The 22,262-nt window shown below is 46.5% G+C and overlaps 1 protein-coding gene across 6 annotated transcripts in view; it reads left to right on the top strand.

Moving 5' to 3' along the window:
* Positions 1-21,023, top strand: part of LOC137345944 (von Willebrand factor A domain-containing protein 7-like) — a 79,381-nt gene extending 58,358 nt beyond the window's left edge. For all 6 annotated transcript variants that reach the window (XM_068009192.1, XM_068009191.1, XM_068009194.1 and 3 more), the window contains 4 exons: positions 13,742-13,823; positions 17,717-17,946; positions 19,327-19,414; positions 20,700-21,023. In XM_068009192.1, coding sequence (XP_067865293.1) covers positions 13,742-13,823; positions 17,717-17,946; positions 19,327-19,414; positions 20,700-20,819 — 520 coding nt within the window. In that variant the 3' untranslated portion in view covers positions 20,820-21,023. The remainder of the gene's footprint in view (positions 1-13,741; positions 13,824-17,716; positions 17,947-19,326; positions 19,415-20,699) is intronic.
* Positions 21,024-22,262: the final 1,239 nt, after the last annotated feature.

The raw sequence follows: 22,262 nt of genomic DNA, 5'->3' as shown, positions 1-22,262 counted from the left end.
CCATTTCCTCTGGCTCCACGCATAGATTCCCTCCTCTGTCCTTGAGTGGGGCAACCCTTTCCCTGGTTACCCTCTTTATATACGTATAAAAAGCTTTGGGATTTTCCTTAATCCTGTTTGCCAATGACTTCTCATAACCCCTTTTAGCCATCCTGACTCCTTGCTTAAGTTCCTTCCTACTGTCTTTATATTCCTCAAGGGCTTCGTCTGTTCCTAGCCTTCCAGCCCTTACGAATGCTTCCTGTTTTGTTTTGACTCGGCTCACAATATCCCGCGTTATCCAAGGTTCCCGAAACTTGCCAAACTTATCCTTCTTCCTCACAGGAACATGCTGGTCCTGGATTCTAATCAACTGACATTTGAAAGACTCCCACATGTCAGATGTTGATTTACCCTCAAACAGCCGCCCCCAATCTCAATTCTTCAGTTCCTGCCTAATATTGTTTTAATTAGCCTTCCCTCAATTTAGCACCTTCACCCGCGGACTACTCTTATCCTTATCCACAAGTACCTTGAAACTTATGGAATTATGGTCACTGTTCCCGAAATGCTCCCCCACTGAAACTTCGACCACCTGGCCCGGCTCATTCCCTAATACCAGGTCCAGTACGGCTCCATGCCTCGTTGGACTATCTACATATTGTTTCAAGAAGCACTCCTGGATGCTCCTTACAAATTCTGCCCCATCTAAGCCCCGAGCACTAAGTGAGTCCCAGTCAATATAGGGGAAGTTAAAATCACCCACCACTACAACCCTGTTACCTTTACATCTTTCCAAAATCTGTCTACATATCTGGTCCTCTACCTCCCGCTGGCTGTTGGGAGGCCTGTAGTAAACCCCCAACATCGTGACTGCACCCTTCCTATTCCTCAGCTCCACCCATATTGCCTCGCTGCATGACCCCTCCGAGGTGTCCTCCCACAGTACAGCTGTGATATTCTCCTTAACCAGTAATGCAACTCCCCCACCCCTTTTACATCCCCCTCTATCCCGCCTGAAGCTTCTAAATTCCGGAACATTTAGCTGCCAATCCTGTCCTTCCCTCAACCAAGTCTCTGTAATAGCAACAACATCATAGTTCCAAGTACTAATCCAAGCTCTAAGTTCATCTGCCTTACCTGTTATACTTCTTGCATTGAAACAAATGCACTTCAGACCACCAGTCCCGCTGAGCTCAGCAACATCTCCCTGCCTGCTCTTCCTCTTAGTCTTACTGGCCTTATTTACTGGTTCCCCCTCATTTATTTCACCTGCTTTCCGACTGCTCCGGTTCCCACTTCCCCTGCCACACTAGTTTAAACCCTCCCTAGTGACTCTAGCAAACCTCACAGCCAGGATATTTGTGCCCCTCCAGTTTAGATGCAACCTGTCCTTCTTGTACAGGTCCCATCTGTCCCTGAAAAGATCCCAATGGTCCAGATGGGCGGCGCAGTGGTTAGCACCGCAGCCTCACAGCTCCAGCGACCCGGGTTCAGTTCTGGGTACTGCCTGTGCGGAGTTTGCAAGTTCTCCCTGTGTCTGCGTGGGTTTCCTCCGGGTGCTCCGGTTTCCTTCCACCTCCAAAGACTTGCAGGTTGATAGGTAAATTGGCCATTGTAAATTGCCCTTAGTGTAGGTAGGAGAATGTTGGGGATGTGGTAGAGAATATGGGATTAATGTAGGATTGGTATAAATGGGTGGTTGTTGGTTGGCACAGACTCGGTGGGCCGAAGGGCCTGTTTCAGTGCTGTATCTCTAAATAAAAATAAATAAATAAAAAAAAATATCTGAAACCCTCCCTTCTACGCCAGCTGTTCAGCCACGCGTTCAGCAGCACTATCTTCCTATTTCTAGCCTCACTGGCACGTGACACAGGGAGTCATCCCGAGATTACAACCCTAGAGATCCTGTTTTTTCACTTACTACCTAACTCCCTAAACTCCCCCTGCAGGACCTCGTCACTCTTCCTGCCTATGTCGTTGGTACCGATGTGTACCACAACATCTGGCTGTTCACCCTCCCCCTTGAGAATGCCCCCTGTCCGTTCAGAGACATCCTTGACCCTGGCACCAGGGAGGCAACATACCCATCCTGGAGTCTCTTTCACGTCCACAGAAGCGCCTATCTGTGCCCTTGACTATAGAGTCCCCGATAACTATTGCTCTTCTGCGCTTTGTCCCTCCCTGCTGAACAACAGTGCCAGCCGTGTTGCCATTGCTCTGGCTGCTGCTGTTGTTTTCCCCTGATAGGCCATCCCTCCCAACAGTATCCAAAACGGTATACTTGTTAGCGAGGGGGATAGCCACAGGGGATTCCCGCACTGACTGCCTGCCCCTTCTAGCAGTCACCCATCTATCTGCCTGCACCTTGGGTGTAACCACTTCTCTAAAACTCTTCCTACACTTCATGCAGATGTAGTCGTCCGGAACGCTAGAAGTGTCACGGACTTCCCACATCTCACAGGTGAAGCACTTCACCCCTCTAACTGACATTTCTAGCACTAATTATTAAATTAATTTAAAGTAAATAAATACTTATTAAATCCTTACGAAATTATGTTCCAATAAACTAAATGGTCCCGAGTGCTAGATTTCTGCTATAAATATTAAATGCTAACTAAATACAGTAATCTCCTCCCTCTGTTTAGTTACTCTACTTATTAATTAGTTAATTAGGGTTTTAATCAATTTTTTATCAATGTTTTATTTTCAAATTCAGTACAAATTCCCTACCAGCCAATCAGGTCACCGCTTTCCTGCAGGGTCCCTTTTTCAGTTTTTTTAAAAGTTTTTTTTTCAGTTTTTTTACCAGAGGTAAGTTTTTTATACTTACCGGTCTGGAACTCCACCCTCCGAGTCTTCTCCCTGGATGTCGGTTTCCCTGCTGTGTCAAGCCACTCGGGAATGTTGGAATCTACAACCTTGCAAGTCTTGTGATCTGGCTGGGAAGACCCAGGTACCTGCCCACAATCCTTGTGTTCTCTGCTGTATTCCCAGTCTGGAGCAGTAAAGTTGGGATTTTTTTCACTTGTAACACTGGGGGGTGATATTTTTTACTGAACCTGTCTGTCGGGGAAGCTGATGGGTTGGTGAACAAACACTAGTCTTACTTACGCACCACCCCAATGTTACTCTGTGTTGAAGGCAATGGGCGGGGCTGCAGAATTGGTTTTCTGCCCGATCCAGTGGGATTCCCACGGGGTGGAGTTCGATTAAAGTTACTCCCCCTGCCCCCATTGGGAGTCAGGAGCCAGTGTGGGTGGTCTGGGAGAACTGTACGGTTCAGATCGAATACGTTTTTAGATTTATTTCCACACTGCCCTCTAACAATTTTTAATTAAAATTGAGCAGCTGGATTATTTTTGACTCCCCATTGGGCAGCTCCTTCTCTTCACTGTCGTGCACTTTAAGCAGAACATGTTGTGTGATGACCTCGCCCCGATCATGTACGAATTCACAGCACCGTGCCCACGAGTGCCTGTTTGCAAGGGATGCCCTTTGCTGCATTTCTGCCCTCTGTTCTTCCAGCTGTAATTCTGGATCTGATTTCAGTTGGCATTCAGTGATGTTTAAGATCAGTCTTCTCTGCAACAGGGATCCCTTACAGAGGCATTTATTCAAACCTAATGGCATTTGGTGGTAGTTTCCAATTAGATTAGATTAGATTAGATTAGAGATACAGCACTGAAACAGGCCCTTCGGCCCACCAAGTCTGTGCCGAACATCAACCACCCATTTATACTAATCCTACACTAATCCCATATTCCTACCAAACATCCCCACCTGTCCCTATATTTCCCTACCACCTACCTATACTAGTGACAATTTATAATGGCCAATTTACCTATCAACCTGCAAGTCTTTTGGCTTGTGGGAGGAAACCGGAGCACCCGGAGAAAACCCACGCAGACACAGGGAGAACTTGCAAACTCCACACAGGCAGTACCCGGAATCGAACCCGGGTCCCTGGAGCTGTGAGGCTGCGGTGCTAACCACTGCGCCAATTCTGATAAAAAGAATGATCGTGTGTTGGAACTATCCAGGTGCCCTGCTGCTCTGGAGTCAAGGCAACATCGCCACCTACTGTCGCAGCGCTGTGTATTGACAACAACAACCTGTATTTACATGTTGCCTTTAAGGCAGTAAAACATCCCAAGGCACTTGGCAGGCGCATCACCAAACAAAACTGGACACCGAATCACTTAAGAAAGATTTTGAACAGGTGACCAAAAGCTTGGTGAAAGAGGTAGGTTTTAAGGAGTGTCTTAAAGGAGGAAAGAGAGGCGAGAAGGTTTAGGGAGGAAATTCCAGAGCTTAGGGCCTTGGCAGCTGAAGGCATGGCTGCCACTGATGGAACGATGAAAATCAGGGATCTTGAAGAGGCCAGAATGGGTGGAGCGCATATATCTTGCAAGGTTGTTGGGCTGGAGCAGGACGGCAGAGACATAGCACTAGTTAGACTCTCTCCAATCATAATGCTTTTACATTCCAATTGTCTCTCTGGGCCAACGGGGGGATTTGCAGCATGCAACAACAACTTATATTTATATAGCACCTTTAATTCAATAAAACATCCATTATAAAACAAAATATGACACCAAGACACATAAGGAGATATTAGGTCCGATGACCAAAAGCGTGGTCAAAGGGTTAGATTTTACGGGTCGTCTTAAAGGAGGAAAGCGAGGTGGAGGGGTGTAGTGAGGGTATTCCAGAGCTTGGGGCCGAGGCAACTGAAGGTGCGGCCACCAATGTGGAGCGATTAAAATCGGGGGTGGGGGGAGGGGGGATGTTCAAGAGGCCAGAATTAGATATGCACAGATATCTCAGATGGCTTTGGGGCTGGAGGAGATTACAGAGATAGGGAGGGGCGAGGCCATGAAAACAAGGATGAGAATTTTAATATCGCATTGTTGCTTGACCAGGAGCCAATGTCGATCAGTGAGCACAGGAGTGATAGGGGAATGGGACTTGGTGCGAGTTAAGTCATGGGCATCAGAGTTTTGGATGACCTCAAGTTTATGGAGTGTAGAATTTGGGAGACCAGCTAAGAATGTGTTCAGTCTAGAGGTATTGTCTATAACTGTCCTATAACTTTTGCATCTCTCTATAATTTCCTTGCAAATTTGTTCCTCCATGTCCTTCCCACTAGTTGGTGGCCTGTAGACGACACCGAGCAATGTTACTGCACCTTTTTTGTTCCTTAGCTCCAGCCAAATTGATTCTGTTCTTCACCCCTCTGGGACATCCTTTTTCTCTAGCACTACAATTCTCTCCTTCATCAATACTGCCAACCTCCCTCTTTTTCCTTTCCTATCTTTCCTGAACACATTGTATCCAGGAATAGTTAACACCCAGTCCTACCCTTCTTTGAGCTAGACCTCTGTTATAGCCAGAACATCATATTTCCATCGGGCAATCTGAACCTGTACCTCACCAGTCTTATTAACCACACTCCGTGCATTCACATACATGCACATTAACCCTGATTTAGACTTTATTACTTTCTCCCTTCCTCTGACCCTACCTAATAACCTACTATTCCCTATTCTAGTGCTATCTATCTCCCCTAGTAGTCTGTGCACCTTGATATTCCTCTCTCATATTTCCTCCTGGTTCCCACACCGCTGACAAGATACCAGTTTTGCTTCCCTGTAATCTGAGCTCCCTCTCAGGTTCCCATCCTCCTGCTAAACTAGTTTAAACCCTCCCCAACAGCACTAGCAAATCTCCCATGAGGATATTAGTCGCAGTCCTGCTAAAATGCAATCCTTGTACAGGTCCTACCTGCCCCCGAACCTGTCCTAATGCCTCAGAAAGCTGATGCCTTCCTTCCTACAACAGTTCTCCAACCATGTGTTCAATCACTCAATTCTCCTATTCCTGTATTCACTCGCACATGGGACTGGGAGTATTCCTGAGATTACTGCTTTGGAGGTCCTGCTTTTTAATCTCCTTCCGCGTTCCCTAAAATCTGCTTTCAGGACCTCATCCCCCTTCTTACTTATGTCATTGGTGCCAACATGGACCATGACCTCTGGCTGTTCACCCTCCTCCAGAAGAATGACCTGTAGCTGTTCCGTGACATCCTTGACCCTGGCACCAGGGAGGAAACACCATCCTGGAGTCATGTTTACTGCCACAGATACACCTGTCTGATCCCCTATCGAGTCCCCTATCACTACTGCTCTTCCAGTTTTCTTCCTCCCCTCCTGTGCAGCTGAGCCACCTGTGGTGCCACAAACATGGCTCTGACTGCACACCCTCACCAGTATCGAAAATAGAAAACTGATTAGCAAGCGAGATCATCTCAGGGGACTCCTGCACTACCTTCCTGATTCTCTTAGACTGCCTGGTGGTCAGCCATTCCCTATCTGTCTGCATGCTCCTAACCTGCGGTGTGACCACCTCCCTAAACATGCTATCCACGTAGTTATCTGCCTCGCAAATGCATCACAGTGACTCCAGCCGCCACTCGAGTTCCGAAACCCGGAGCTCAAGCTTGTGCAGCCAGAGACACTCCTGCAGATGTGTTTGTCTAGGACACATACTGCGTCCATGACTTTCCACATGCCACAAGCTGCGTATTCCACTCGGTTGAGTTGCTTGCCATACCTTAACTTTACAGACTATTTATTATAAGTAGAATAGCTTATGAGTTACTCACTACCAGGTCTTTCCACTGCACCAAAGCACGAACAAATACCGGAGGGTTAAAAAAGTAAAAGAAATTAGCACCTCCTCCCCCCTTCATCAAACTTGCCACTCACCAAACTCGTATTTTCACACTCTACTTGTAATCTGCACTCCGTTTGCAGGTTCCTCTCAGACCTCTGTATTTATACCTTTAGAAGCTGAAACTGCAGCAACCAGATTTGACTGGTCAGCTACTTAACTAATCAGCTACCCTGCCTGTTAATCTCTGCCTAAGACTTGAAGAAACTTACTTTACTTTTTTAACCCTACTTTACCAAGAGGGTAAATCCCAGTTAAATGCTAACTGCAGACCAGATTTTTATAAAAATAAAAACACTTAAAATCCCCACTCACCAAACTCAAATCTCCACACTCTGCTTTCAATCTGCACTCTGTTTTCTGAGGATAGGGATGATTATGGAAGATTTAAAGGAGGGAGTAAAAACACCTGAAGAGAGAGAGAACCATTAACAATATCTGCTAACATAGGAGCCAGGAAGGGAAGTTGGGTGGTCAGCAGTTTAGTTGGAATAGGGTTGAGGAAGCAAGGGTTGCATGGACAAGATGAGATCGGAGAGAAATTAGAGAACAATGCGAGTTCAGGGCGAGTGCGGGGGGAGTTTAGAGGAAGTTTGACCTGTTGCGGTAGGGAAAGGGAGGGAAGTGGCAGAGGCAGCTGATCAGATGGTCTCAATCTCAGTGACAAAGAAGTCCATGAGCTCAGCGCACTTGTTATGAAGGTGGAGGTGAAAGTGAGGTTGAGCAAATCAGTAGCTGCAGGAATGTTATGGCGAACTGAAGGCTAAACAGTTGGGATTTTGACGTTGCAAGTGAATTGGGACTGAGTTTTTTTTTTAGGGGCTGTCACTGAAGGGAGTAGGGTTTGGAGGGGGAAAGGGGATGTGGGTGGAGAGTGACACAAGGAAGTGATCAGAGATGGCCTATCTGTGATTGATACGATGGAAATAGTGAGGCCAGATACGATGGTGAGGTCAAAGGGGTGGCCGTGAATAAGGTTTGGGGAATATATTTATTTATTTTTATTTTATTTATTTATTCAGAGATAAAGCACTGAAACAGGCCCTTCGGCCCACCGAGTCTGTGCCAACCAACAACCACCCATTTATACTAATCCTACATTAACCCCATATTCTCTACCACATCCCCACCATTCTCCTACCACCTACCTACACTAGGGGCAATTTACAATGGCCAATTTACCTATCAACCTGCAAGTCTTTGGAGGTGGGAGGAAACCGGAGCACCCGGCGGAAACCCACGCAGACACAGGCAGAACTTGCAAACTCCGCACAGGCAGTACCCAGAACTGAACTTGGGTCGCTGGAGCTGTGAGGCTGTGGTGATAACCACTGCGCCACTGTGCCGCCCATATATGGAGTGAGAGACTAAGGGAGGATAGGAGTGTTAATTATATATTGATTGGGTATTTAGTCGTATTCAGGTGGTGGGCATTAATTGGGGATTCACTTGTGTTCATGTATATAGGAGCAGACTGAAACTGTAGTTGTTGGGTTTGGAGGTTCGTGTTTGTAATATGTGTCTCTGTAAATAAATGCTTACAAGTGTGTAAAGATTAGGCTCCAGTTCTATCCTTCACTCTCTGGCTAGCATGGTCGCAGATGATGGTTGCCTAAAGGTGAAGTTTGGAAATTGCTAAAAAAAAAATTCAGACATAAAACTAAAATCCTAGTGGTCATTATGGAAAATGGCGGAAAGCAAGTCTAAATTGTCGGGGTATGATAACCCTGCAATGTTCCTGCAGTCTGAATCATATGACCAGTGGAAGATTGAAGTGGATATGTGGCCATGGGTTATGGACCTGCCAAAAAAGAAAGCAAGATATGGACTTGGCATTGTCACGTCCTACAAGAATTAAAAGCAGAACTACAGTATTTTGTGAGATGGATGCCTGTCGGTTGGATAGTGATGAAGGTTTGGACCTTCTAATAGATACAAGAAAGAAAATCTGCTCAATGTCTATGAGGCATGGTCAGGATTTGATAGATTTCGGAAAACAGATGATCATGGAAGAATGTGTCATGGACTTTAACAGATTGTATATAAGGTTGAGAAAGATCAATTTGGAGATCCCTGGATTTGTAATAGTGTTTAAATTACTGAGTTGTACTAAGGTGTCCCATATAGAGAGGCAGCTGATTCTAATTGGTGTTCAGTGCTCAGAAAATGAGACTCAGTTGCATCGGATGTCTGCTGTCTTTAGAACGTTCCTCAGGAAACAATCATTTCCTTCAGCCTTCATGGAATAAATGAGATATTCTGCTGTGACAAAAAAATAGAAAACTCAATAATTAGCAGATTTTAAAATAGTCCTGATACCTGACATAAGTGTCAATGCAATGGATGTATTGAAGACAGGCAGAATGAGAATGAAAGCATCTTTAGCAGATCTGACTATTACAGCAGAAGATGGATTTGGAACAACAATAGTGAATGAATGAATCCCAGGAATGCCCGAGGAATAGTTAATAGGTGCGTCAGGTGTGACTCTAAGTGCTATTATGTGGTGAACTGCCCAAAGTGAAGAGGCAAGGTTCTTGAAATGACACTTGACGAAGAGTGTTCTGAGGAAGAGGATGATGATAATGATGAATCCGAACAAATTATACTGGTCACAAGGAGTTTTAGTCCTGTGATAAATGTATTAGTCGCGGACTCCTTTAGTTGTGTGGTATTAGATAGTGCTTGCACTACAACAGTATGTGGGACTGTCATGAACACATGCTATGGCAAATGATGATTTTTTAAAAATCCATCAGCTGGAAATCTGAATTAATTTTTTTAAAAAAAAGGTGACTGCTAGCTGCTAAAACGGCCACTGAAATTTGCATTAAAATCCCTTGCATTCCAGTGCACTGAGAGGGAGTCAAATTGGCTGGCTAATCCCCTCCAAAACAATAACTTGAGAAGTTTGGAGTGCCTCACCTGGTCAGTCTTCATTCACGTAACATTGAAGGCAATCATAGGACATTAAACTGGTCGAGACAGACCACTCAAACATAATCACTTGAACAATGGGACTCTAATGGAAAGAAGGAAAGTCCTAGACATGAACTAATTAAGTTGCAAGATGGAACTGAGCCATCATGTGACAGGCCCACCATCTGTGTGTTTTAAGCTGGCTTTTTTCTCTCTGACGCAGACAAGTAACTGACACTGATCAGAAGAGACCCAAGTGAAGGTTCTCCTCTCTCTCTCCCCCCAGTCCACCTGGCAAGTTTTGAACCTTGCCTGCTGGCTGCAATCACTCAAGCATCACCGTGGCAGACAGAGACCCTTGAACTCATCTGCATCGCTGTTTTCTCGGTGGATCACCGAATCTGCTAGCCATATCTACAAGCCAGAAGCCTCAGGATCACCAAGTTCATCTGGAAGACAACTGAGTCACCAAACACCACAGACTGTATACCCCTTTTTATTGCTCTGGACTCCAATCTGACCAATCTATCCTTCCCCACTCTGTTATCTAGATGTGTGTGACCCTCGAGAGTGTACGTGTGTGTGTGTGTGTGTGTGTGTGTGTGAGAGAAAGTTGGAGTGTAGTTTATTATTTTACTTAGATCAGTTTAGGTACAATAAAACTAACCTCTTTCTTTCTTAAACTCAAGAAAACCTGTCTAATTGGTTCTTTTATGATCGTAGCATGTAAATAGTGAAACACTCACTGAATTGGCAAGTACATTCACTTTTTAAAGAAGAAATAAACCCTGTTGCAGTCAAACAAGGAGAGGAAAAAGAGGGGAGCCCTTCGACCCTTCGTCACCTGATAGTAACAGGAACAGATTGGTAATACTGTTATCTTGATTCACCAAGTCGCGATGATGGATGAAAGATTAAGGAATATAAAAGCACTACTTGCTTTATGTTTGGTGATGACAACACATTGAGGTCACTAAAGGGAGTTGTAGTTTCATGTAAAATAGGTGGAATGAGGCATTTTGTAAGTACTGATGTAGTCTGTCGTGAGATACCAACGCTGTTGAGTAAATCTTCTTTGAAAAAGGCACAAATGAAACTTGACATGGAGACGGGTGCGGCAATAATTTTTATGAAATCAGTTGATCTGCAGTTTACCCAGTCAGGCCCTGAACAAAACCTAATGTTTCTCATCAGAGTGTTAGACAAGAGTCAATGGTATCAGATCATAAGCATAAGAGAGAGAAAAAGATGTCTTGAAGTTACATAGACAATGTGCTCACCCTACTTGTTAATGGTTACAAATCCTGTTAAAAGATGCAGGCATAGTTGATGAAGAGTATACAAGGCTAATAGAAGAGATTAGTGAGAATTGTGAAATTTGTAAAAGTATAGGAGGATGCCCCCGTGCCCTTTTGTAAGCTTTCCGTTGGCATGTGACTTTAATGGGGTAGTTGCCATGGATCTAAAGGTATGGGACAAAGGCAGAATTATTTTCATCCTGCATCTTATTGTCCGGATTTAGTATGTCTACAAAAATACTTAGTAAGGGCAAAAGGGTTATTATAGATAAAATCGCCGAGAACTGGATAGGGACCGGACATGGGACACCAGAAAAGTTTCTGACTGATAATGGAGGCGGATTTTCTAATGACGAGTTCAGAGATATAGATATGTGTGAAATCATGAATGTCATGGTCATCAATACAGCAACTGAGAGTCCTATTAGTAATGGTCTTTGTGAAAGGAATCATGCAGTGATCAATGAAATGGTACATAAAATTTTAGCTGACAAAGCAGACTGCAAATTGACAACTGCCCAGCATGGGCAGCTCATAAAAAAAAAATCACTTCTAATGGTTTGAGGATATAGCTCTTATCTATCTTGGAGGATATAGTCTATGGGCAAAATCCCAAATTGCCCTTTGTTCTGTGTGATAGACCTCCTGCTGCTGTAGAAGGTGTTATAATTAGTTCTATTTTTTCTAAACATTTGAATGTTTAGCATGCAGGAAGATGAGCTTTTATCAAGGTTCAGATCTCAGAGAACATCGGTGGAGCATTGAAGCATTGTATAAGACCCTCTGAGACAATTCAGAAGAGTTGACGCATTATAAAAGTTCGGATCATAGGGAATGGGAAGGCCCTGGTGAGATAATAGGTCATGATGGTAAGACAGTACTTATCAAACATGGCAATCAAACTGCTAAGATTCATTTCTCATGATTAATTGGAATTAATTACAGAATCTCAGACTCTGAGCAAATGATAGAAGTAAATGAGGCACCCTGTACCTCAAAAGCTCATGTGTTTTCTCCTGAGGAACAGAATGTGGAAGGTCAAGGGCTGGATAGTGGTATTGCAAGTGATCATGACGCACATGACAGAGTTATCACATCCACAGGCCAATTACCCAATGTGGGTCTTGACTGACATAAATTCCACAGGGGTCCAGTGAATGGAGGAATGTGATGATTGTGGGACGTGCAGGAAAAGCTATGGCAAGTTTAAATATTGGTTGCTGATGGCCAAGCAGCAAGGTCCATGGACTGGCAGAATGGGGTGAAAGTGGGCAGAGTAAGAAAGTGTAGTGCAAATTCTAGTAGTGGGTCTGCAAGTGACTCTTGCATCAGGAAATGATCATCGACTGGAGAAAGAGCCTCTGATAGAGCAAGAGGGAGATCTCGCAGTCATTGTCCCGACAGATATAAAAGTGCAAGTAGAGGCAGTAGCTTGAACAGATTACACCAAGGTTGTCCACCCTTATCGCGTGGGGTGCACATTACAATTTTTGGCTTACGTGGGGGTGAGGGGGGTGGGGGTTGCTGGTTTGACAATTTTGGAAAGATAAAGGCATTAAAAGATTATCTTACTATTAATCAAAAAAAAGTGTGCATTTTTGTGAAGAAGTTATAAATGAGAAGATTAGTTTATTGACTTACTTTCTCATCTCTATGTTGGACACTGACTTTGTGAGATACCTGACATTTATTTGCTCACACAATGTTTGCTTGCACACTTGTTGTAACAATACAGAGTATTCCAGATAGATCTCCATCTGTCAGGAATGATACTGAGCATTCTCTCTCACTCTCTCTCTGGGATGAATTTTACCAGTCCCCCCAAAGTCAGGGGTTGTGGTGAGGGGTCCTGGAAATTACTTCCATTCGGAGGTCCGAGGCATGACACTGGTGGGGAGGGGGGAGGAGTGAATTTTTCAGGGCGGGGAGGGGAGCGCCAAAAATGAATGCAATTGATGGAGGGGATGGTGGGAAGGGGTTGAACATTAAAGGAAAGTTCGGAGGGGGGTGGTGGGGGGGGGCGGTGGTGGGGAAAGGTCGTGATCAAGAGTATGTTTAAAGCAGAGATTGACACATTTCTAAATACCAGTGACATAAAGGGATAAGAAGATAGTGTGGGAAAATGGCATTGAAGTGGAAGATCAACCATGATCATATTGAATGGCGGGGCAGGCTTGATGGGCTGAATGGCCGACTCCTGCTCCTATGTTCCGAATCATGACGTTTTGGTGGCTCCCAATAAAATGGAAGATAAACTAATAAGAGAGACAAAACAAAAGGAATTAGAGTGTTGGAGAGAAATTGGTATTTATTCTGAGAAATCAGGTAAGGGTCAACCAGCGTTATCACATAGGTGGGTTTGTACTGAAAAATACCTTGCAGATGGGACTGAAAAGCTATTTGCGAGGGTTTTTTAAAGAACAACTGATGTTAGAATGGAGCCCCCCCACAGCTGAATTTATTCTTAAAAATCTTTTTAGCTCTTTCGGCCACATATTCATGGGAGTGCAGACCAATCAAAATAAAAGCTGCATTTCTGCAAGGCAATACTTTTCAGAGAGAAGTGTTTCTGAAACTGCCCCAAAGAGGCAGCAGATGAAGAAGGAAAACTACGGAAACTAAACAAAGAGCAGAGACCTAACCTTTCCAACCTCTCCTGATAATTGAAGTCCCTCATTCCCGGCACATCCTGTAAATTTCCTCAGGCCCCTTTCTAAAGTCCGCAGATACAGTCGTGGGGATAGCAGTGGTGCTCTACACTCTACTGTGTAAGTTCTAACATTGTCAATCTTCAACCTTTGTCTCTGCAGCATGGCGATATATTCAGCGAAAAGCCAAACAGCGTACAACTACGTGAAGATTCCAATCACTGTGATAAAGCAGGAAATCCTGGTCAGTATTTAAATAAAGAACATGAACCGAGGAAAAAGCCAGTGATCTAATCCAGAATTGCGGAGAATATGAAAGGGCATTGACCTTAGGAACCTGGAAACCTTTTGGGGACTGGGCAGGGCAGTGGGTCAGACATTGTCCTTTCCCCCTCTGGGAGTGGGCAGTGCAGTGGGTCAGACAATGTCCTTTCCCCCTCTGGGACTGGGCAGGGCAGTGGGTCAGACTCTGCCCTTTCCCCCTCTGGGACTGGGCAGGGCAGTGGGTCAGACATTGTCCTTTCCCCCTCTGGGAGTGGGCAGTGCAGTGGGTCAGACACTGTCCTTTCCCCCCTCTGGGACTGGGCGGTGCAGTGGGGCAGACACTGTCCTTTCCCCCTCTGGGACTGGGCAGGGCAGTGGGTCAGACACTGCCCTTTCCCCCTCTGGGACTGGGCAGGGCAGTGGGTCAGACACTGTCCTTTTCCCCTCTCGGACTGGGTGGGACAGTGGGTCAGACACTCTTTCCCCCTCTGGGACTGGGCAGGGCAGTGGGTCAGACACTGTCCTTTCTCCCTCTGGGACTGGGCAGGGCAGTGGGTCAGACACTGTCCTTTTCCCCTCTCGGAGTGGGTGGGACAGTGGGTCAGACACTGCCCTTTCCCCCTCTGGGACTGGGCAGGGCAATGGGTCAGACACTGTCCTTTCCCCCTCTGGGACTGGGTGGGACAGTGGGTCAGACACTGTTCTTCCCCACTCTGGGACTGGGTGGGACAGTGGGTGAGACATTGTCCTTTCCCCCTCTGGGACTGGGCAGGGCAGTGGGTCAGACACTGTCCTTTCCCCCTTGGGACTGGGCAGGGCAATGGGTCAGACATTTTCCTTTTTACTCTGGGAATGGGCAGGGCAGTGGGTCAGACACTGTCCTTTCCCCCTTGGGGCAGGGCAGTGGGTCAGACACTGTCCTTTCCCCCTCTGGGACTGGGCAGGGCAGTGGGTCAGACACTGTCCTTTTCCCCTCTCGGACTGGGTGGGACAGTGGGTCAGGCACTCTTTCCCCCTCTGGGACTGGGCAGGGCAGTGGGTCAGACACTGTCCTTTCCCCCTCTTGGACTGGGCAGGGCAGTGGGTCAGACACTGTCCTTTTCCCCTCTCGGACTGGGTGGGACAGTGGGTCAGACACTGTCCTTTTCCCCTCTCGGACTGGGTGGGACAGTGGGTCAGGCACTCTTTCCCCCTCTGGGACTGGGCAGGGCAGTGGATCAGACACTCTCCTTTCTCCCTCTGGGACTGGGCAGGGCAGTGCGTCAGACATTGTCCTTTCCCCCTCTGGGAGTGGGCAGTGCAGTGGGTCAGACACTGTCCTTTTCCCCTCTCGGACTGGGTGGGACAGTGGGTCAGACACTGTCCTTTTCCCCTCTCGGACTGGGTGGGACAGTGGGTCAGGCACTCTTTCCCCCTCTGGGACTGGGCAGGGCAGTGGATCAGACACTCTCCTTTCTCCCTCTGGGACTGGGCAGGGCAGTGGGTCAGACACTGTCCTTTTCCCCTCTCGGACTGGGTGGGACAGTGGGTCAGGCACTCTTTCCCCCTCTGGGACTGGGCAGGGCAGTGGGTCAGACACTGTCCTTTCCCCCTCTTGGACTGGGCAGGGCAGTGGGTCAGACACTGTCCTTTCCCCCTCTGGGACAGGGCAGGGCAATGGGTCAGACACTGTCCTTTCCCCCTCTGGAACTGGGTGGGACAGTGGGTCAGACACTGTTCTTCCCCACTCTGGGACTGGGTGGGACAGTGGGTCAGACATTGTCCTTTCCCCCTCTGGGACTGGGCAGGGCAGTGGGTCAGACACTGTCCTTTCCCCCTTGGGACTGGGCAGGGCAGTGGGTCAGACACTGTCCTTTCCCCTTGGGACTGGGTGGGACAGTGGGTCAGACACTGTCTTTTAACCCTCTGGGACTGTGAGGGACAGTGGGTCAGGCACTGTCCTTTCCTCCCTCTGGGACTGGGTGGGGCAGTGGCTCAGACACTGTCCTTTCTCCCCTCTGGGACTGGGCGGTGCAGTGGGTCAGACACTGTCCTTTCCCCCTCTGGGACTTGGTGAGGCAGTGGGTCAGACACTGTCATTTCCTCCACTGGGACTGGTTGGGGCAGTGGGACAGACACTGTCCTTTCCCCCCTCTGGGACTGGGTGGGACAGTGGGTCAGACACTGTCTTTTAACCCTCTGGGACTGTGAGGGACAGTGGGTCAGGCACTGTCCTTTCCTCCCTCTGGGACTGGGTGGGAAGTGGGTCAGACACAGTGCTTTCCTCCCTCTGGGACTGGGTTGGGCAGTGGGTCAGACACTGTCCTTTCCCCCTCTGGGACTGGGTGGGGCAGTGGGTCAGACACTGTCCTTTCCCCCTCTGGGACTGGGTGGGTCAGTGGGTCAGACACTGTCCTTTCCCCCTTTGGGACTGGGCGGGGCAGTGGGTCAGACACTGTCCTTTCCCCTCTCTGGGACTGGGTGGGTCAGTGGGTCAGACACTGTCCTTTCCCCCTTTTATCGAGGGTGCGTTAACATCGATAAAGTGAGGGTGCCAGTTGGAGAAAGAAATGGAATAGCACCTGATGCTTAGTAAAAAACAAGAAAGGGGAGACAGTAAAGATTTTGAAAGAGTGTGAAGGGGTTTTGAGGCTGGAGAAGATAAAGAGAACAATAATCCAGTTCCTGTCAGAGCAATCCTCTCCTCTTCTGCTGCCAGGCAGTGAGTGAGAGAGAGGTGTTGGAAGAGCCTTCTCTGAGAAGTGAACATCACGCGGCTGCTCTTTGGATTGGCAGGAAGTTAAGGGTTTTTCGTAGAGCCATAGAGAGTCGTAGAGCCATTTATGACACTGAAGGAGGCCAATCGGCCCATCAGGTCCATGCCAACTCCCCGTAGAGCAATCCAGTCAGTCCCAGTCCACCGCACAATCCCCGTCGTCATCCACGCTTTTTTTTGAAGGGAAGAAAATGTTTGGTAAGGAAGCAGAGAAATTGAACAGTCTGGAGAAGGCACGGCCTGCCCAGATATTCTGCTGCAAAGTTAATGTAGACAACTTTCCTAGATTAAGCTGCTTCCCCACCCTCTCTCTCCCTTTCTGATTTATTTTCCTCCATCTCCCTGTCTTGCAACTCATTGAAGCAGATCTTCCCATTCTTGCTCCTGGGCTTAATCGATTCTTGAGCCCAGTGAATAGGTGAAAGCCAGGCATCCCGAATGGAGCCCATCCCGTTTTCATAGAATCAGAGACTTGTACAGTGCCGGAGAAGGCCATTCGGTCATCGTACCTCTGTTGGCTCTTTGAAAGAGCTGTCCAATTACTTCCACTTCCCAAGCTCCATCCCCTTGGCCCTGCAGAGAATGTTCGGAATACTGGGCCTGGCTGCGTTGGTGCAGTGCACTCCACCTCTCCACATTTTCCTGTATTGGCTGTGCCCAGTGATCTCTGGTGTAGAAATGGGAAATTCTGCACCATTATCATTCCCAAACATCCTCCACTCTGCCCTGAATAAAAAAATGAAACGATTTGAAAGCTTAGATTGGCAGAAATTATTCCCTCTGGTGCAGGGAGTCCAGAACAAGAGGGGCATAAAATGAGAGCTTGGCCATTCATGGGGAATGTCAGGAAGCACTTCGTCACACAAAGGGTCGTGGAAATCCGCAACTCTGTCCCCCAAAAAGCTGCTGAGGCTTGGGGAGGGGGCTGGTGGTGGGGGAGTGGGGGTGTCAACCGAAAATGTCAAAACTGAGATTGATAGATTTTTGTTAGACCAGGGTACTGAGGGTTGTGGAACCAAGGCGTTGGAGATATCCATCAGCTATCAGCAAGTTGAATGGTGGAATAGGGTCGAGCGGTTGGATAACCTCGTCCTGTTTTGTATATTCCTGTGTTCCAGATAACGGACGATGAGGCACCGCAGTACAACATCACGAGCTACGTTGGCAAATGTACTGCCGATCAGCAACACAGCTCAGACTGTAGCAATTATGCCTGGGGATTCGACTTCATCATGTGGGATGAAGGTCCGACAGGATTGTTAACCGTCCAAGCTTCCAACAGTGACCCGAGCCCCCGTTGTTCAACGTTAATGGTCAACGTTGTCAAGCAGTATAACTGCTCCATTCGGTGAGTGCTCTGCATGTTTTCCCGACTCCCCTAATGTTCAGGTATTGTGGAACGGCAGTCTTTGAAGTGGCTGAATGCATGTGTTCATACTGATAATTTGCTCCTTACATCAGCAGGGCCTGTAAGATTGAATGCCGGTTGTCACAGCTTCATTGAGTGCACAATAATGAAACGTACACTTGACAGCAATACTTAACGACAAAACCATGACTGTTTTAGCCGCAGGACTTAAAGTGTGTTACAATTCAGAACGACAGGCCACGAAAGCTTAAGCCTCAGTTCCGACACTCACTTTTCCATGCATTTCTGTGATTAACTTTACAGGAAAATCCACACATTTCTGCTGCACCTCATACAGCTCCATAGAAGGTGAATTTTAATTCGCTGTTTCTGAGTCCCTTATCAAAAACTTTCATTCGAACAAGTTCTTTTCTATTTCCATAACCCAGTACAGCTCCACAACTTTGTCATCTCATTGTTAGTAATGCTCTTGATTATACGCAGTACAACTGCTGGTTATAAAACTGCACTGTTCCTCATCGATTCCCTGCCTTGGGAAAGGATGATCTATTCACAGATGCTCCCTCCTGTTCTCAACTAGTTATAGTTTTCTGAACTATATGGACTGGAATGCCTTTTAGTTAGCTTTTATTGTCCAAACTGACCATTACTTTAAAGTCACTCTAAACTCCAACTGTTCACTGCATCTAAATTGACTTACACTTCTTTACTGAACAGACAAAAGCTTTCGAGTGCTACAGTAGCAAGAGAAATCAATAGCGTTATAACAGTAGCAGACTTCTGGACAATCTGACTACCCCTTTCCTTACAGTGGCTCGCTTGGTAAGTGGTTGAGTGCCCTACAGTGCTGCCTCCCTCTGGGTGAGGAAACACTTGCTTCAAATTCACAGTTCTGAGTGAGTAAATCTGAGCACAAAGTGTGAATGGGGGTCACGGAATCCCTCAGTACCTCTGGGCAGAAAGGAAGAAAAGTTAGCCAGTCCAATACTCCTGATCACTTTCCCCCTGCCTAGACTCACAGGACTTTATAGCACGAAGGAGGCCACTTGGCCCGTCGTCACTGTGCTGGCTGGTGGAGAGGTCTATCCGCTTTTCCCAGACACTTTTAAACTTAGATTTTTTTTAAACATGCCCCCGGGCATCCCCCACTCTGGATTGCCTCCAGAGTCCCCACCTCCCTCCCCCGTCAACTGACAGCTGATGCACCATCTGCTTTGGGGATCACACACTGTACCTGCAACACCTACCAGAGTTACGGTTTGGTAGGACTACCAAAGCCTAAGGAAGTGGTCCAGGGTGGGCGGACCACATTGTGTAAGCTTTGCACAAACCGCTTCTCAATCGGCTTTTTCTCTCTAGGTTGAACTGCTGCTCTCCATCCGTCCATCTACTGATGATGGATGAGTTTGGGAATGCCAAGGAACTTCTTGTAGACACCACCATACCTGTAAGTCTCCCTTGTCATTTCAAAAGTGTCATCCAATGTTGTGCACTAACTCCCTCATTACGACAGTCACTACTCTTCAAAAAGGACTTAATTAGTGTTAGCTTTGGGGTGTCCCAGGTTGGTAGAAAGCGCTTTAGAAATGTACTCTCTTTCTGTGTGCCCCCAACAGAAAGTGTGCACCTGTCCTTGAGTGATAATGGGATTGGACTTGTCTGCAATTTCTCTCCATCATGGTCATTAGCCTGCCAGCACTCATTGCCAAGGCTCAAGTATAAAAGGTTGGCAATGGAATTATATCCAAGGATGAATGAGCGCCCATAGGAGAGGAGGGAAAAGAGTTGGTGGTTAGTTCAAAGGAAACCTGAGATTATTAAGGTGATTTCAACATAGTACATTTCGGTAGGAGGATTTAGGAGACCTAATTAAGGGATTTCGAAAATCAGTGTCCAAATGAGGTAGAGGAACAGGGGGATTTGGGGATACAGAGACACAAATTACCAGACGCAGGTTAATAAAGCCATAAAGAAAGTAAATCAAGCACTGGAATTCATTTCTAAAGGCACAGAATTGAAAAGCAGGGAAGGTCTGTTGAACGTGTGTCGGGCCTTGATTAGACGACACTTGGAGTCACTGTGAACAGTTCTGATCCTCATGTTATAAAAAGGACTTAGAAACAATGGAGAAAATGCAAAATTAAAACTAGAATACTACCAGACTGAGTGGTTATATCTATCAGGAAAGATTAAACAGGCCGAGGCTCCGTTCTCTTGAAAAGAGAAGACTGAGGGGTAACTTTGATGGTGGCCTTTATGATTTGACAAGGATTCGATGGGGTTGAAGTAGAGAAGATCTTTCCACTTATGGTTGAGACCGGAAGTCGGGGCCATCAATATAAAATAGTCACTGATAAATCCAATAGGGAACTCAGGGGAAAACCTCTTTACATAGAGAGTGCTAAATTATGGAACTCACTACCACAAGGAGTACTGAGGCGAATAGCATAGATGCATTTAAGGAGAAGGTAGATAAATGCATGAGGGAGAAGGGAATAGAAGGAGATGTTGATGGGTTAGATAAAGATGAGCAGGGGGTCGGTGGGGGGGGCGCGGTGGTGATGCTCATGTGGAGCATAAACACTAGCATAGACCTGTAGGGCCGAATGGCCTGTTTTGGTTCTGTATCTACTTTGCCATACTTTATAATTGTTACTGTGTGAGCTTTCATGGCATTGTTTAGTACTGTCCCCCTTTTCATTCTCTCGCATCTCCCTCCTTGTGTTTTTCAGATCACAAATGGAGTCAACATCACGGCTGTGGTCCTTGGGGTGGTGGCCTTTGTACTGCTGGTCCTTGCCATTGGCTGCTGTGTGTACTGCTTCCTGACACGGAAGAGGCAATTAGTGTAGATCAGGCAGCTGGGTGGAAGTCACTCCTTCCACTTGTACTGCTTCGGGGTCAGAACTACAATCCAACCCCGCCCAGTCCCGCAGCCTTTCAATGCTCTCCATCAACTGGCAAGCATCATCTTCTGTCAAAGGAGCCCCCATCTCCATTATTGCCAAAGAGCTCTGAAATGATAAAGGTGTTTTGCCACTCGTAAAAACGTTGGGGAGGGTTTTGGGGAAGAGGGTCGGGGGGTGGGTGGGGGAAGAGTGTTATGGGGTAAACAAGCTTTTTTAATGATTAAGGTTTTGTGCAACTCGAAAAATTGTAAAATTCTATCTCAAGTCGATCAGATAGCAGGTGGGGATGTGAAGTGAAAATCAAAGTTTTTTTTTCGATACTGTGCAGCGGGGGTGGGGGAATCAGGAAAGGTGTCCATCTTGGAAAATGATTCGTGCCGTTTTGGAATAGCACATCGCAGTGATACGACGGGCTGAATGGTTTCTTTCTGTGCTGTAAATGTTCTATGTTTCTATAATGCTGTACACCAGGAGCGCAAAGGTGGAAAAAGTGTTGAAAATTTGGACGTTCAATGAGTCAGCGTTTCCTGTTCTCTGTAGTATTTGGGTGAACTTATTATATAAATCGTAAATTGATCTGTGAATTGTGAAAAGTCATTACATTAAATAACTGGATGGATGACGTTTTCTCATTTCTTTTATTGAAAAAAAAATCCCATGGGGTCAAATTCTGAATTAACATATGGAATGTATTTTGAGTTGTGCTTCAGATTTCCCATTCTGCGTCCATTGTTTTAACTTCACCTATAACCCACCTGTTACCATTGCAGCAAATAACAAGTTAAATGGTAGGCTTCTTCTGCAGATGCACTTTCAGACTGCAGCAACTAAAGTGTTGCAGACAAACAAGGGAGCAGTGTTTTTCTGCGTGCTTTGCGGGTTTAACTGGCTGTACTAGATGACTATTTACATTGTCTTGTATGTTTGACATATGGTGTTAGCTGTGGCTCGATTGGCAGCACTCCAGGCTCAATGACCAGAAGGTTGTGGGTCCAAGTCCCATCTGAGAGACTTGAGCACAGATTTCAGACTGATGCTCCCTGCACGCTGCTGTTGGAGGTGCTGCCTTTTGGATGAGACGTTTAGCTGGGGCCCCCATCTCTGCTCTCAGTTAGATGTAATGGAGCAGGTTTGTGTACGTGTCAGTAATACAAGCTACGATAGGCCATTTGGCCCCTTTGAGCCTGCTGCGTGATCAAAATCTTCTACCTCAACTCCAACTTCCTGCACTACTTCCATATCCCTTACAATCCAAAAAAATCTATCAACCTCTGTCTTGAATATAATCAACAACTGAGCATCCACAGCTCTCTGGGGCAAAGAATTCCAAAGATTCACAACCCTTTGAGTGAAGAAATTACTCCTCATCTCTATCCTAAATGGTTG

This window comes from Heterodontus francisci, chromosome 29 (genome assembly GCF_036365525.1).
Source record: "Heterodontus francisci isolate sHetFra1 chromosome 29, sHetFra1.hap1, whole genome shotgun sequence".
Classification (NCBI taxonomy): domain Eukaryota; kingdom Metazoa; phylum Chordata; class Chondrichthyes; order Heterodontiformes; family Heterodontidae; genus Heterodontus; species Heterodontus francisci.
Note: the sequence above shows the minus strand (reverse complement) of the source record. Positions and strands in the feature narration are given on the sequence as shown.